This window comes from Benincasa hispida, chromosome 4, assembly GCF_009727055.1.
Source record: "Benincasa hispida cultivar B227 chromosome 4, ASM972705v1, whole genome shotgun sequence".
In the NCBI taxonomy this organism is placed as follows: Eukaryota; Viridiplantae; Streptophyta; class Magnoliopsida; order Cucurbitales; family Cucurbitaceae; genus Benincasa; species Benincasa hispida.
The window spans coordinates 18,811,957-18,829,734 of NC_052352.1; the positions used below are offsets into that span (position 1 = coordinate 18,811,957).

Genomic DNA, 17,778 nt, shown 5'->3' on the forward strand with positions numbered 1-17,778 from the left:
ATATATATATATATTTCAAACTTTCCTTCCTTACATCCTGTTGAGGACACCACAAGAATAGGTAATAATAAAAGCCTTTCGTAAGATTAGAAAATAATAAATATTGGACTTCCATGAAATCAAGTTCATTATCTAAGAATTCAAACCTACAGTTAATTGTTTTCTTTGAATTTAATTGAAAACATAATATCTAAACATAAAAATAATTCATACAAACATACTGATCTAGACATGAGCAACTCCTTGGCAAGATTGACATGAAATTATTAATGAACTTTTATGATACAAGCAGAGAGAACATGAAACCTTTGATGTGAAGGGCTTATGACTCAGCTACATTCAACAATCATATCGTCAAGCAAAATCAAGGGATAATAGCAACAAAGTAAATGAGTTTCCAATGAAATCAATTCAAGCAACTGGGAATAATATTTCGAGTATAAATCTTGTTACAATTGCACCGTCAAATTTTGCTCTAACACTTGAGTAGTTCAAGCAAAGACATAGTCCAACTAAAAATAACTTTGATAAGATTACTAACTATGCACAGTATCTTTCCTACTTGAGTGACAAAATTGTAATCTTAATAACTCCAATAAAGCAGCAAGGTGTGTAAAGAAGAGCCATATCAGCATCGACTCGTGCATAGATCTTGTCTCTCTCTAGCGAGAAAGCAAAAGTTTCCAGCCGATTCTGTCTAGCAAAAGATTCGAGATCATTCTCCTTCATCAGCTAGGTTAATCATAACCAATTATCTAAAAAAATCTATACACTTCAGCTTAGTCTACATCTCTGCCCACGTCTGCCTAAGCTCCTAAAGAACTATGATCCTGCAACGCAATTTAGTTAATTATTAGTAAGGTCGTGGTGGGGTGGGAAATTAGACTAAAATTGGACTGTTAGAATGGATGATACTCATGAAGAAGAATGCTAACACAATCAATTTCTGTTGCCACATGAGAATCTTTTGTTTGTCTTTTTTTTCCCTTACATATATATATATATATATATATATATAATGAACCAAGAAAAAAAGAAAAGAAAAAAGTACTCGGGTATACAAAAAACCAAGACCAATAAAAAAGAGCCCAACAATCAAAGAGATACTCTCAATCTCTCATCAAGTAAAATTAAACCTTTTTGATAATTACAAAAAGTCTTCGTCACAGAGAATCTTGAGAATCTTGAACAGTTTCATTCCTCCACATTAGGGTTTAGTAGTAACCGGTCTTGATGACACAAGAGAGTCTTTGAACAGCTTCATTCCACCACATTATAAATTACGAAGTACCCTGAAAAACTAACCAAACTGTGAATGGGTTCATGTTATCCTAGGTGACCATTTTTGCTTGTGGTAACCATTGTGGAAGTGCTTTCGACTTTTTCACTAATAAATCAATTCGTTAAAATGTTACTAGATAGAAGGAAAAAGTTGTCATGAGTGTCTTGATGTGTAGAGGTATTCTTATAATATAGAAAAAAGTGTCTAAATAATATTGTGGTGATGTTCATGTACAATAGAGTTGGTTAACCAATATCAATAAAGTTTAAATCCTACGCACGGTACATGCAAAAACAAGTAATGGCATCAATGCCATGGATCCTAGAGGAAGCAGAACTCAAGTCTCAAAGACACTCATTTTTGTAATCATATGCTTGCGACAAAACGGATTAATCCACCAAATTGAGCAATTAACAGCAACTAATTCTTTAAGCAACATGAGGCAGCTGACTCTCAATGACAGGCTCAGTTATCATTTCTAGTATACCAATGAACACCATAGATATTATCTGCAAATGCTTTCATAACATCTCTCTAAAGAGTTTCCTTTCATAGCACGGACATCTAAATCCATTTGCTAGCAAGTCCCCAAACTCTTGAGGGAAAAAGCTCCTTACTTAATAATAAAAAGTTGCCTTCGTAACCAAAATAAGACCCATCCCATGCAGAAGCCTCTTATTATCTTCCTGATGCTAATAACCATGGATGAGGTCCAGCTGAAAGCCAAGATGCTTTTGAAGGTCAAGACTTCAAACTATATCAAAAGTTTTGGATGAAATTAGAGTCAAGCATTACCTTGCAGAAAAAAGACAAGGTGTATGTATGCTAGCCAAAACATTCATAATTATCACAATAGTCATAATAAGGAATCTTATTCATGTTCTTACTTCATTCAGCTATAATTTTGGAGAGAGGCAAATAACAGATGGGATGTTTTGACAACACTAATTGGGCTCTAATAGCTATTCTCTCTCCCTTGGAAATCCAAGTCTTCTTCCATTTAGTTCACCAGGCAAATACTTACATCGATCTCATAAGTTTCATACCAAATCCCATTGCTCTTTCGAGAAATACGAGACATCTACTCTATAACACATTCCCAAAATGCAGAGTAGGATGTCTATCAAAAGGGATACCAGAATAATTGAAGATGCTTTTCTTATTTATGACCTAGTACAACAACCCTCCTCGCAGTTATTCTATTCGATATGTTAATGCTAGCTATAGAGAACTTAAGACGATTAATATGCAAACCTGAATTCTTTTGAAATTCTCCTACCATTAACTTCCAATTAGAACATTCTTCCTCCGTAGTGGTATATAAATCACATCATATACTATTATCTGGTCCCAATTTAAATAAAAACAACCACGGGGTGAAAAAGGAAAGGAGGGGAAATGTCAGAAGCATCCATCTTGGATTTCAGCTCTAGTAATAACATATTGTTGGCGAAAATTCAAGTTTTAAAAAAAAAAGAAAAAAAAAAACTTTGGCCGAGAATCTCATGTTGCTTAATTTTGAAATAGGAGTCTCTTTCTTATACTTTCACCTTGAGTTATGGGTTTGAGCCCCAAGGAGTACCCATGTTTTAAAGGGAGTGAGGAGATAGGTAAATATAGGTATGGTGGACATCCCACACGTGCACCACCACCGTCTATCTAGTTGGGCGTGGCGTGGTGTGAAAAAAAAAAAAGAAGGGCATCGGTCAAGTCTTCCATGCATTAGTCATCAAGTAAATGTAACCTCAAGAGGATGAAATTGGGTTATATGGTAAGAAAAATCTCTCACCGACTATTTTGCTATTCAGTTTTGTTCTTTTTTCTTCTTGTGGGTCTATCCAAAAATGGACATGTACGAAGTTTTTGAGAATTTGGGTTCTAGAAGTTTTGGTGTTGCTAAACTTTTGAGGCATAGAGAGACCAAAGAAGCTTGTCACCATGAATTGAACGTGGCTGTAAGGTTGATGAGAATGTAGCAATAGATATTATAAACCATTGATGGCTTCGGCATCCAGTTATATAATTGGTTTTAAGGAGGTTACGACTGCCGTTCGAGACTGTTCGCTGCCATGAAATCCTGTCTGTCGGAGGGTAGCCGGTTCCAACACATATCCATCTTTTGTAGAAAGAATACAACCAATTAGTATAACCTCCACGTATATCCAAAACCTTTTCCCTGCATAACTCAAATTTTCATCAAGCTATAACCTCTGAAGAAAACTCATTCATACATCTATTAATACCATTCAAATAACATAACCATATTATGATAAACACCTAGAAAAGTCTCTATTTCTTTTCTGCAAGAATTCAACAGACTAATTACCGCAGCTAGGAAATTTTAAAACGTATCTGGTTATACTCTACTTCGTATCTTGTCTAATATTTTGAAAATTTGAGTTGGAGGAGCCCAACTCACATTAATTGACATCCACATCACTCCAAAAGAGGGAAAAAAAACCTATTGACAAATTCTAACTTAAGTTTTGTAGAGGTCATTTGGTAACATTTCCACCTATCATTTTCAAAATTTAAAAAACTTGTAAATTTGCTGAGAGTTTTGTTAAATCACAAATTGACCCAAAAGTTTAAGTTGATGTGTGAAAGTAAATTTAATATTATATATAACACTCTACCCTCACTTGTGGGCTTGAAATATGTAGAAGACTAAACAAGAGAAAATCTATATTAATCAGAGAAGAAATAACATTTCTGGTAGAGATGTTCATTTCCCCATGAGGAATGGGGGAGGGAGGGAGTGGGGGGACCGCATGCTAAACAAGGACAGAGGGAATGTATTCCCCAATCCTAATCCTCCTCCCATCGCCAGCCCTCCCCATTTGCCTATTTTTAATTTATTATTATAATTATCATTATGTTATTATTATTATTATGGTATAAATATTATACTTAAATTTTAAGTTTTATTATTCAATGGTTGGATATGTTTTAATTAAATATTTAGATTTAGGTTATATATAAATGAATAATTTGATAAGAAAAATTATTTCATTCTACCAAGAAATTTGAGTAATTTCTTCTTAAATTCAAGTTCTTCCCATTGAATTAATCATTTAAATGAAAACTTCTAGTGAAAAAATAGCTATTTCAATTAGTTGTCAATAGTAGTTATTTTAGTCAATTGTTTTTTTTTCAAAAAGATTAAAAAAAGGAAAAAAATTTCCACAAGAACCTGATCCCTATAAAATTAAATGGCAAGTTTCACAAGAATGGAGAATGAAATAGGGAGCGATGCTAGCCCCGTGGACATCTCTAATTGTAGGGGTTTAAGCATAGAACCTCCTGCTTGGATACCATATCAAATCATTGATTGACCAAAAAGCTTAAATTGATGGGTAAAAATAAATTTAATATTATATTAGTCAAGTTCTAACCCCTTTTTCTCATTTTAATATACTTCCCAAAATTGTATAGAAATTTTGGAAACAAAAAAACATGGGAACTCCCATTTTCTTCCCTTAAAGAAATAAAAATGAAAAGGCACTTAAAAATTGTTTCTTATTTTTTTAAGGAAAAAAAGAACAAAGAAACATAAAGGTATTTCTTGAACCCTTTTTTTGTTCCTTGTCTCCCAAATTTTACATTAAAAAATCAAAGCTTTTTATGAAAAATATTTCTTTTGAAAAAAACCAATCGACTAATAATGTTGAAATATAAATCTTTAGCATTTATTTTGTATTTAATAAGTAAAAACAATTGAATAATGCTTTTACTTATGTTTTTAAAAAATTAGAAACAAAAGAAAAAAAAAACAAAAAAACAATTTTGAAAATGATTATTCAAAATGAAAAACAAAAACAATAATTAATTTATGTAAACTAGCCCAAATACTCACATATATAAATAACTAAATAAAAAAGACAATAATTGATTATGTAACCTGACTAGTTAAGGAAGGCATATACTAAGTATGTTCAAAGGAAGTCCAAAAGTCAACCCTCCCGTACTGATGTTGGTATGTCAATTTTAGAAGCCAAGTAGTCAACGTTGTTTTGCGATTTTGCAAAACCAACGATCAACCAGTCTATTCATCCCACTCAAATGACAATCAATCGATTGATCGGATATATATTATATTAAAAAAAAAAACTAATTTCACATTTTAAATAACCCTAACATTTTCAAGATTGGTGCCCAATACCCTAACTCCACCTTTAGTTTTCTTCCTTCTTTCCTCCTTATCCACCTTTCTCTTCTACTTTCTTTCCTTTCACTTCCATGTCATAGCCACCTTCTCTCTTATATCTGTGAGTATCTAGACCAACTTACATACACTTTGACTAATCTCACAGAACAACCCACCTGATCCTACAACATTTTGGTGTGAAGGAAACTCATAAGATATTAAATCCTAAGTAGATAGCCAACATGGATTGAATCCGTGACCTCTTAACTCTTTATCAATGAGAATCTTTCTCTTCTTTCTCCTTTCTTTCCTTTCTTCTTGTTGCTTTTTATGCGACTGCCACTAAAGTTCAATCAATGTTGTCGCAAATCAACCTATACAAATGGCATATGAAATCAATTGAACTAACCAACCAATTAGTCGACAACATCATGTCACAAAAAACTGGTTTGAGCATCGATTTTAGCTAAATATTGATGTCATCAACCGGTGACATCTCAGTTAAAAGATCAGAGGTTAGAACCCTCATTCCATATATTATTGTACTAAAAAGAAAAAAAAAACCATATTAATTAAGTTATGAAACATATACAATTTCCAAAAATAGAAACAAGAAAGTGTTATTAAACATACACAATTCTAAAAAATTAGAAACAAGAAACGATTGCGAGTAACAATAATATAACTACACGACTAAATAGTTTCTAGTTTCCTATTTTTGAAAATTTAAAAAACTATTTTTGAAAATTTGAAAAACATAAATAAGGGATAATTTTATTGCCTCTTTTTTAAAATAGAAGATGAATAAAAAAATTAAATTAAATATAACATAGTAGTTTTGAAATTTTGCATTAAAAATAATTTTAAAATAGATTCTTAATATTTTAATATAATATTTGAGAGAACACATAACAATTATCAAACGAATCATCGTTTCTTTTTCAATAAAAACTAATTTCCTAACACAATTTTTACTCATTTTACAAAAAAAAAAAAAAAAAAAAGAAATAGGAAATAAAAACAAAAACAAAAATGTGAAATGAGAAACAAGATCTTGACTGCCGAGGAAGTTACCCACTCCTGACGGTCCCATGCAAACCATCGGGCTAACATCAAGTTCTGTCGACGGTGTTCTGACACAACCATCGACATAACTTCACAAATTCTCACAATATTTAATCCAATACTCATAGGCCGACGGTCCTTCGCGTACCGTCGGGCTAACTCCACAAGGTCCGACGGTCTTCTGACGAGTCCGTCGGCATAACTTCACAAATTCCCACAACATTTAATCCAATACCCATAGGCCAACGGTCCTTCGCGTACCATCGGGCTAACTCCACAAGGTCTGACGGTCTTCTGACGAGACCATCGGCATAACTTCACAAATTCCCACAATATTTAATCCAATACCCATAGGCCAACGGTCCTTCGCGTACCATCGGGCTAACTCCACAAGGTCCGACGGTCTTCTGACACGATTGTTGACATAACTTCACAAATTCCCATAATAGTTAATCCAATACCTATAGGCCGATAGTCCTTCGCGTACCGTCAGGCTAATTCCACAAAGCCCGACGGTCACTCAAATACCGTCAGGCAAATCAAGACATTCCAATAAATCGTTTCATTTATACTTCTTATTTTCTAAAAATCAAACTACTCTCAATGGTTGCTCACCATCGGGAAAATTTAATAATATCCCATATTTTCTTCCATTTTTCTCTTTCATTACATCCCGACGGTGCAGAACCGATTGGAGAAAGGGACTTTTCCTCAACGGTGTTGCTTTGACTGTCGAGATAACAGAAACATTGTTCGATGATCATGATACCGTCAAGATAGCTAAATACGCTCGACGGTTGGTTATTAGACCGTTGGGATAGATGCATTATCCCGACGGTAGTAAAGGACCCGTCGGGTTATTTTTTTCTCCATGGTGAAAACTAAGACCTACTTGTCTAAAAGTTATTTAGGGAGTATTTGGGTCCCCTACTTGTCTTGGGTGGAGTGGATCTCCCATCATAATAGTTGAAATTCCCAAATGTCATAACTCACACTTGGCTACATTCAAATTATTTACAAACTCTCATGATGTTTACTATTTTATAATCATTCTCTCATACCAAAATAGTTTGCATTCCAAACACAAACTACTATAACCCATAGACTATAATAACCAACTCAACGACCTAAACAACTCTTTAGGATTTTGTAGGAGATGTTGAAGTTGTACGAGATAAAGTTTTTTTATCTTCCAATTAGGCATGCCCATTTTCCTCGAGAGTATATCCTCCGCCCAATGCCCTCGTCCTGATCTTGTTAGTTTGCCCCATTATTATTGTTGTTGTTCCATTGTTCCATATTTAAATTTCAAGTTTTATTCTTTTAAGTGATAATTTGATATCTTTGAATCAAATTGTTGAACATTTTGACTTCATATATGGATAATTAGATAATTTGATAGGTTGATTATTTTGTTTCTATTAGAAAGTTTAAAAAATTCTCTTTAAATGGAGATTGATTATGTGAAATTAACCATTTAGATGATTTTTTTTCGTGGAAAATTAACAGTTTGATAAAATAAAATAAAATAAGTTTGGTTTAATTTAATTGTATATTAAGAAAAACAAATAAATAGAGAATAATTCCCCATTGGCAGTCCAATCCCAATAAGGAACCACCGCAAAATTTAACAAGGAATTTTTAAAATTTGCAAGAATGGAGAATAAAATAGGGACGAGGAAGCCATCCTGGTCCCATCCCATCTTGAGCATCTCTACATCTAAGGGTGAACAATAGGTGTTTGATATCAATTTTGGGCTTAATCCAACATCGACCACAACATGTCAATTTCTAGCTACCAATTTTGATCGATTTTGGAGGGGGTGTGATGTCAGTCAACCGATCGCACTAACAATCAGTCGATTTTGGTCTGCTTCTCTTTCATCAAAATGAATGAAAAAAGAAGTTTCGAAGGAGAAAAAACAAAAGAAAGTAGAAGAAGAAACGAAAAAACGCAAAATGATTTTGATTTAGAAATTGGAAAAAGTTGGAAATTCAAAAGTCTGAAAAATTGGGGGGGAAACGACATCTAGTGATATTTTAGCAATATATCCAAGATATTTTGACGATGATCCGCAATATTTTTGTAGTATTTCCACGTTTTTGTAAAGATATCAATGATATATCCATTAAACAATATATTGACAAGTTTGGCAATTTTTCATGGATATTTGGGAAAAAAAGATGTTAGCCCCTTTCTCTCGGATCCATGAATTTAACAAAATTTCAACGGTACATTGTCGAAATTTCGCAATTTTTTCATCATTGAATATACACGCATATTTATACAAATAGATAGATATAGGATTACCTTTTCATCTCAAATTCTTTCCCTTTTTTTTTCCAATCTTCTTTGGTAGCTCGTTTCCTCCATTTATTATCCCCTTCTCTTTTCCTTTCTTCTTTCTCTTTTCTTTGACTTTTTTTTCCCCATTTTCACGTTGGTGTCAACCAAAATTGATCAATTGTCAACGTGGTCGATCAATCAGTGTAACCAACCTCACTGAAATTGATGGCAAGAAATTGACATATCAGTTGCCATTGTTGATTTGAGTCAAAACTCGATGTTGACCAATCGACGATCACCCCCAATATTATAGGAAAGGTTGATTTATACTCCATCGAGATATTTTCTATGGTAAGAAGCACATTAAATAAACAAATTTAACTATGGCCAAGAATAAGTCGACCAACTAGGTTGATGAGAACCAAAGTATCCAATTATTCAGATCGCAAAACGATGTGGCTGATAATTTTCTTATGTTAGATGAAGGAAAAAGAAATTAACTACTATTACTTAATCATTCCTCCAAGAGTTGAAGGCAACCACAGTGTGCCAGCCACATTGAATAATAATGTTCTTCTCGTGGTACCTAATAACATTTCTGCCATATATCCCAATACTATGTCTATCATTCCTCCCCCTTCATACCTAATTCTAAACATGTAATGATAGATACATTATCCGAAAGAAAATTTAAAATTCATGGATTAAGCATAAAGATTTAATATTAGAAAATTTAAGAGGCTATACTATAAATAATCTGTAACAAAAAGGCCATCAACCCAAACTAGAGTTTAAATGTCAATGTCAACCTAAATGTCAAAGACTCAATTGTATGAAAATGTTGATGTTGATAGATATTTCTAAGAAAATATGAAAATAAAAATACATTAAAAATTCATCAAAACTCATAAATTAACAAACATTTCACACTATCAAGATAGTGTTAAAATTATTCGATATTAATAATATGTCAATGTTAGCAATAATTAATTGATATTTTTGTTATATTGGCTCAATTTTTTTTTGATATAATGAAAATGTCAATCCATTGCTAAAGTTGATGGGAATGTGATGTTAAACCCATCGACATGCAAGAATATCAATAAAATTAATCCGCAACAAAAGAACATTAGTTGGTTAAAAAAATATTTCCTTTATTTTATTTAATTTATAATTAATTATTTGAACAAAGAAAATAAATTTTATGGAAGAAGAACAAATAATTAATTCATTGTTTGTCTAAAAAAAATTAATTCATTGACAAATTTACTCCACTTATTCTCATTTAATATAAATCAATTAACTCCCAAATTATTTTTTATGCTTCAAAGAAATATTATTTATACCAATTAATAGAAGTAAATTTTGAATGAAATAATAAATATTATCAAAGATTCTAGTGGAGAAATAACCTACAACATCGAACATAGAAATTTTATTCTCACACATCAATTTCTTAAACAAACTTAAGAGCATGCCTATTAAAATTCGTGTCAATCTGACATTTCTACATTTTCATAGATTCAACATCAACATTTCTATTATATCATGAAAAATCTAAAAAATATAAAATAAACAAACAATAAAATGTACTATCCTAAATATAATATAAATATATATTTACTCACTTATAAAGTATAAAAATTTAATTAAAGTATTTTGAATTTTTCATTTTTAAATTTTTTTCAAAAGTATCCATCAACATCAACATCAACATGGTATCAATATTTTTATGGATAGTTTTGTAAATTTGAGATCTCAATATTTCTGTCGATTAACCTTGAAAGGCTGGGTCTTGTCTAATTTTATAATGGGTGAATAATTTAGCGTGTGGGCTTTTCCTTTTTTGTGTTTTTGTCTTTATTTTTAAGTTACTTTTTTTTTTTTTTTTGCCTTTTGTTATTTTAATGAATTTTTGAGCTTGAATGAAGATGGCCTTGGTGCGTTGTTCGCGTGTCCAATCCGAACATCGCGTCGAATCCTTTTAGAAACCGTTGGACCCCACCCACATTACACACCCACGCTGACACTTGGCATAAAGCAACAATTGCGTACTTCCTACACACTTCGACATCAGCTTTCAAGAAAAGCTTGCAAACGAAAAAAATCTTTAGACCCATTTTTAGTTATTTAAAGATCTTTTTAATGTTATTGACCCAAAAAAACCCATTTTGGTCAATAACATTGTCAATAGCAAGCTTTATACTTAAAAATATTATAAGCTCATTGCTTGCAAAATTTAAAGGGTTACTGGGTCGAACAATGTAAATTCAAATCAACAATCATTTTCTTAAGAACCACAAATCAATGGGTTTTTTTTAAAAAAAAAAAAAAATTAAAATTCTCCTTTTCTCCTAGCTATACCTCTCTCTTTCTTGCTATCGTTCCCTTTTCCCATTCGTTTTCTCCCTATCGCTCTAAACTGAATCCTTCACAGCCATCAAACTCATGAAGTACTAGGAATGTTTTTATCAAAACTTCTTCACGTGCCACCAAAGCCCCGCACAAAATCACTATCCACGACATGTAATTTCTCATCAAAACATTTTTCAACAAAATTTCTAGTTGCTCGGTTGCACTTGAAAGGACCAATATCGATCCTCAAAATGATAGCTTTCATATCGTGCATGTACTTTAACTTCGTAATCTCCATCATTGTAGATCTCAAGAGTTAAAGAGAAAGAGGGAGCAAGAGCTGGAAAAACATCTGCCATGTTCCTCATCTAATGATGCAATTAGGCTAGTGGAAAGTCGACAGTGGTAGTTCAACCATTGTTGGACTCTTCTCGGACGGTTTCAATGCATAGTGTTGTTGATTTGCAGTGCTTTGTCTTGAGTGATCGTAATTTATCAAGTGCTCTATCTAATCATCTCTTAAGTCCAAAGAAAAGGAGAAAAGTGCTCTAACTGATTGACTAAACAACTTTTCAAACTTCACAACTATCAGGACTTCAAAACTCCATTCCCGATGTCAAACACTTCCTAATTGTGTAATGAAAACAACAATTCAACCAATCTCTAGTTTTTGTTGATATGAAGCAGTCTTAAACTAGAAAATATGGAGCTCAACAATATTAACCCTCAAATGATACCCAAGAACCATACAATAATTTTCTTGAAAGAATCCACCATTTCCAAGTCATCTCCTCTCTTTTTAGAATGCTTGTAGTTAGATTCCCAATAAAACTTGTGAAAGTCTGAACTAAGAATAATTGTCGGAATGCACAAAGTCCCATATTGGTTAGAGAGTAAAGTGATCGTGGGTATATAAGCGAGGACAATTATCTTCATTGATATGAAACCTTTTGGGTGGTTTAAAAAACAAAGTTGTTTATATTCAAAATGGACAATATCATACCAATGTGGGCATACTTGGAGATTTGCATTGTCAATATAATAATTGACCCACTCTTCCTGGCTCTATAGGGTGTTTTCGGCAACCTATCATCATTGCATAACATCTTCCTTGTCCAAAGTATTGCTTATTAGTTATTTGCTTCGTATCTCCTGCTTCACGAAGAGATTTCCTGAATGATGAATCCTCCCAGAACTATACCATTGGTACATCGAAATCATCAGTATATTCCCACGTGGAGCCAGTACTTCAGTAAAAATATTGGAGTCTATGGCTCTTAGATCACAAAATTGGGTAACCTTCTTTCTTTCATTCTTTCTTTTTTTAATAAGAAAATCTCTCAGCTACTAGCATTCACTATATTTAAGAATGGACTAATTTGATTGACTGGTTCAGGAATCAGAATTGAGACTTTTGTTTAAACTACATGATAAAGTGGAAACTAAAACTATAGCTCAGATATCATTTTCTTGCATTTTAGACCTCGTTTGACAACCATTTGATTTTTGACAATTAAACCTATAAACATCACTTTCATCGATTGATTTCTATGTTTTATTGTCTACATCTTCTAAGTTTTTTCAAAATCAAACCCAAATTTTGAAGTGAGAAAAAAGTAGTTTTCAAAATCTTGTTTTTGCTTTTGAAAATTGGCTGAGAATTCAAATGTTTGAGTAAGAAGTTGTAAGAACACAAGCACGATTTTCAAAAACTAAAAACCAAATGGAACCTTGATCACTATACTCAATATTTCATGAACGGGTGGAAGGTTTTGGTTGAAATTGTGATATTCTGGAAGAAAATTTGAGCTTCAAATGAGAGCGGATTGAATGTGCAGGACAATTCAAATTTCCACACAGAAGCAATTTTTGCATAAGGAATAAATATGTCTACTTCTGGGTCTCTCTAATATACTTGGAAGATCTTTTCAGGTAAATGGGTGCTCCTTATTCTGTCAAGACTAGGAATTACGAAATTATAGCTTACTTTAGAGGTGAAGAGCTCGAGTGAAGGAAAAACATGGGCACGAGTTCTTGCTACTAATGAAGGCTTTTTTGAGAAGATGATTCCCTTTTAAAAAGGGAAATTTTAAATATGAAAAGATGAAGGCTTCTTGGAAGAGGAGAATTTAGAACCTTAAAATCTTTTTCAACTAAGATTTTTTCTTCATCAGCAAATTATAAATTTTACAATTGTTTTTAACTAATTGTGCAAGGGACCCACAGTCCAATCATCAACAAATTAAAACCCGGTGGTAAAGTAACATAGTGATTATTTACCCCAGGATATTAGGAATGGTAATGAATTAAAAAAACTAATACTCACTCTTTTTTTCCTTTTTTTTTTTTTATAGGAACTACCTTTGTTAACTAATTTAATTTATATCTTTGAGTGTTTAGGCTAGCTTGCACATACCTAACTGATCTCATTAGATGATACCCTATATTTGATGATGAAGAAAACTTAGAGGATTTGAAATCTTAAATAAGTAGACACTATAGTTTGAACTCATTCTCTTTGAGCCCGTCTAAATGGATACTCCATCTATACAAAAATTAGTATTTTCTTTATATAATAATTTGCTTAGTATCTAACCAAGGCTTGTTAAACCAATTTTAACTTAATATTAATTAATAGCATAGGAACTTAGTTTACTCAAGTGGTGAGGTGTTTTTGATTGTTTAGTGGTGACTTATATTTGTTTTCGAAACGAATTATGGTAACTTCCAACTCTCATGGCATGGTATCCTAAAAATTCAAGCTAACCCATAGTTGGAAAATGCTGGATTCTAACAGCTAACCATCCAATTCACCCAATTGTTAGAACCCAAGAGAGATGAAGGATTCTAATAAAACAAGGAAGGAAATCTGATGCTCGATTTCAAGGAATTTTAACATCAATGAAAAAATGGTTGAATTAAAAGGCAAGCAAATTCAGTAAACTAACAAGTAAAAAATGAAAACACGTCAGACATTTTGCAAACAAATATTACCAAAACATATAAATTCAGACATGAAGAGTCTCAACAAGAACAATAATATAACACAAATGAGAAAATAAATGCATGCACTAGTAATGAGAAGAAAAAAAAAGGAGAAAGGAAAAAAGAAACAAATCAAGAACTGATCATTAGGAAAGAAAATAACAAAAACTGGAAAAAGAAATTCGAAAACCTAAATAAATTGCATAATAGATTATCAACAAAAAGTGTACTTATTTATTAAAAAATGAAAAAAGAAATTGGAAAACCTAAATAAACAACAAACATTTTATTTTTATTATTTAAAAAAATCGAAAATCAAAGTACTGTTATCAAAGCATTTTCTTTCTTTCTATCTTTCTTTCTTTTTCGAGAGAAGTTCAAAAAATTATTTCGATAAACTTGAAAAACAAATAGAAAGCAATTTATATATAAAAAAAAATAAAGTAAAGAAGAATCAATCAAATTTAAAGAATGAACAATAACAGTTTAATCTTACATCTACAGGAAGGTCGAAGCGACCAGGTTCACAGCATTACCATTACGATCTCCTCCTCCTCCTCCTCCGCCGCCGCCGCCGCCGGTTTATCGCATCCGCTTTTGAATTCCGGAGCCGCATTTCCATTACTCTGAGCAAACCGATTGCTATCCTTCCGCGGTCGACCTCTCCGCCGCTTAATCGGGGCGTAACTGCTATCAATAATATCAACAGGAATACTTTGGAAAATAGCGTAGGAAGAATCAGGTACCGATTCGTCGTAAATATGGTTAACAAGTACCAGGTCCTCATCTCCGTCGCCGTAGCTATCGTTGACGGCACAATGAGGATCTCCAACAAAGAGTTGCTTAAATAGAGTAACAATTTGAGCGCTCTCTGTATCAAGGCGGTCAGGGGATTGAGGGCGAATTGTGGAGGAGGATGAAGAGGAAGAAAATTGGGGTTTGCGAGGGGCTAAACGGAGACGAGAATAGGTTTGTTTACGGCTACCAGCGGACTCATTGAAGACAGATCGATCAATTTTGGGGATTAGAACGTCGTCTTCGTTGTTGGATTGGGAGGTTGAAGAAGAAGATGATGAGGATGAGGAGAAACGGGAAAGACAATAGAGCTCGGATTGAGAGAGGAGACGGAGATCTATGATCGGAAGAGGATTCATGCGGAAACTATCGTTGGAAGGGGAAGCAACCATAGTTGTGGAAGCCATGGATATGGCATGAGGTTCTGTAAATTGCGAAAAAAAGGGAGGGAGAGTTCGAGAGGGAGAGGGAAAAGCGAAAAGGAGCAGCGCCACAGTTAAAAGGGAAGAACCGGTTTGAAACTGGGCCTTGGCCCAGTTTATTGCGTGTGGGTCGGCCTTTTTATTTTCTTGAATTTACAAGATGGTCCCTCATCTTTTTTACTTAATTCTCAAATTTTGGTTTTTATTTTTTTAAATTTTTTTTTTAATTTTACCTTTGGCGTATTAAAAATTCTCAATTAAGTATTTTTTTTCTTAAAAAGTAGTTAAAATTAATAAATAAAAAATTGATATGTTAATAAATTATTGTTTTATTAACCTATCTAGACATGTGAACATGTTACTCAGATGTTACTTAATACCTGAAATTTATGTTATTTAATAACGAATCTAATGATTAACTAAGGTTTTTGCTCAAAATAATACATCCATGTGTTGATATGTTAATTAAAAGAATAATATATTGACAATATAGCATATTGTCGGGCAATTTTGATAGTTTTTCTTTTATTATTTAATTGGCAATTTAATACCCAAAATAGATCGAGGAAAAACCCAAAAGATTATGGACTGCTTGACTTATTTATACTTTTTTTCCTTCCTTTAAGGTTTATTAGATCATAAGCATGGAAAGATATTAAAGTCAAACTTACGGTTTGTGAGAAAAGCATAGTGGAAAAATTCGATGGAATTTTCGAGATTTCGATAGACTATAAATATAGGGGAATTTCAATTTTTTTCCATTTCTCGAAATTTCGATATTTTTATAAAAAAAAATTAGATTTTTTAAAATTTTTTCTAGCAATTAACTGTGCTTATTTTCAAGAAACCACATATTTATTTTTTACTTAATTCAAGCTTTTTTTTTCATTAAATTTTTACATCATTTCATCTCAAAATTGAATTCAAAATTGAGAAAAATAACATATACTTATTTTTAACTTCATTCAAACAGTTTTCATTAAATTTTTGCATCATTTCATCTCTATGCATCCCACTCTCATCATACACAAACAAAAATGATTAAAATACTTCAAAAGAGTAGTAAAGTGAATTTGTCATGTGGCAAATAGTGATTGAATAATTTGGTAGGTTGCACAAAGATAGATGTAATCTTCGATACAACTAAATATTTTCCTCTCTAATATTCCTATCATTTTCTCTCGAACTATCCGCTTATATAGTTTTCTTTTTTTCTTTCTTTTCCTTAACGTTGAGTTATATTTAATGTTATGCTTTTTATATCTCTTTTATGTTTAATGTCATGATTTCTATATCATTATTATGTTATGTAAGTTTAATGTTATGATTTTTCATTTTTGTACACATCATTTTATAATAGGTAATTTACAAATATCTCATGTCTTTTAATTTTATAATTAATTATCAGTATTTGATATTGTTTAATTTTATAATTATATTTCTTTTCTTTTTTTAATTATCGATATTCGATATTATTAAACTATGTCTTATTTCACATAAATGTTATTAAAAATGGCAATTGTAGTCTAATTCGACTACAATCAAAGTTTTATTAACTAACTATAAGAATTATCATAAAGTTTTATGAATTTTTCATCCATATAATTATTTTCATATGTATTTTCATAAAATCAGAATTTTAATATTTTTTTCGATATTGATATTTTGAACCTTCCATAATTATTTGTGCGTGGTGGTTTGCTAAAAATGGTGCATCGTCTTCTTTGTTTAGCTTTTTACTCGTTAAGAACACTTCTACAAATTTTGCCAGAGGTTTTATTAAAAAATTACAAAAATCGTTCACGAGAAGGACTAATAATTTTTTTTTTTTGTCAGGTATTCTAATTTGCAGAAGTAGCAATCACTTATTTTGTAAAAATAACAAATGCTAGAGACTTAACGCACACGGAATCTAAACAACCATATGTTTAATATATCAATGATCTACTTGTTCAATTTATTTAATTGAATTGTGTTATTTTATTTACGTATTTAATTTAAAAAAGTTAAAGAATAATAATTAATTGAGTTTTATTATTTTTCATCATTATTAAATTCAATTTAAAATTTCACTTCGTAATTAATTTTAATAGACTAATGCTAAAAACTGAAAGTAGAGGTTAAAAGTGTAAATTTTGAAACTTAAGGACCAAACGCTTAAACCTTAAACTAATGGGGGAAGAAAAATTTAATGTATATCAACACTCTACAAATGAATATCAATTATTAATTAGAGAGCAAATAACGTTGCATAATATTTCTTCGACCACTTGTAAATTTACCAATTGACCCAAAAACTTAAGTCGACGGACAAAGATAAATGTAATATTATACCATCTACCATCATTTTTAAATACGGTTACGATACCTTTGAGGTCACCTATTTTCAAATCGATCTTTAACCACGTGCATAGCAAATTATGAAACATCTACCAGTCAA

At 31.8% G+C, this 17,778-nt stretch overlaps 1 protein-coding gene across 9 annotated transcripts; it reads right to left on the reverse strand.

Annotated features, from left to right (window-relative positions):
• Positions 1-390: 390 nt before the first annotated feature.
• Positions 391-15,418, reverse strand: LOC120075572 (methyl-CpG-binding domain-containing protein 8). 9 transcript variants are annotated; one of them, XR_005481360.1, is made up of 4 exons: positions 14,618-15,418; positions 8,806-8,997; positions 1,137-3,458; positions 391-830 (listed from the first exon to the last, which is right to left on the reverse strand). XR_005481360.1 is itself a non-coding variant. In XM_039029097.1 (2 exons), exons 1-2 carry the CDS (start codon positions 15,321-15,323, stop codon positions 807-809), a joined length of 690 nt encoding a protein of 229 aa, XP_038885025.1. In that variant the 5' UTR covers positions 15,324-15,397; the 3' UTR covers positions 391-806. The 9 variants fall into 9 exon arrangements, 2 of the variants coding, with proteins under 2 accessions (XP_038885025.1, XP_038885026.1); XR_005481362.1 differs by having other exon boundaries at positions 1,137-1,292; positions 14,618-15,402; XR_005481364.1 differs by lacking the exon at positions 1,137-3,458 and having other exon boundaries at positions 14,618-15,401.
• Between the last annotated feature and the right edge of the window lie 2,360 nt (positions 15,419-17,778).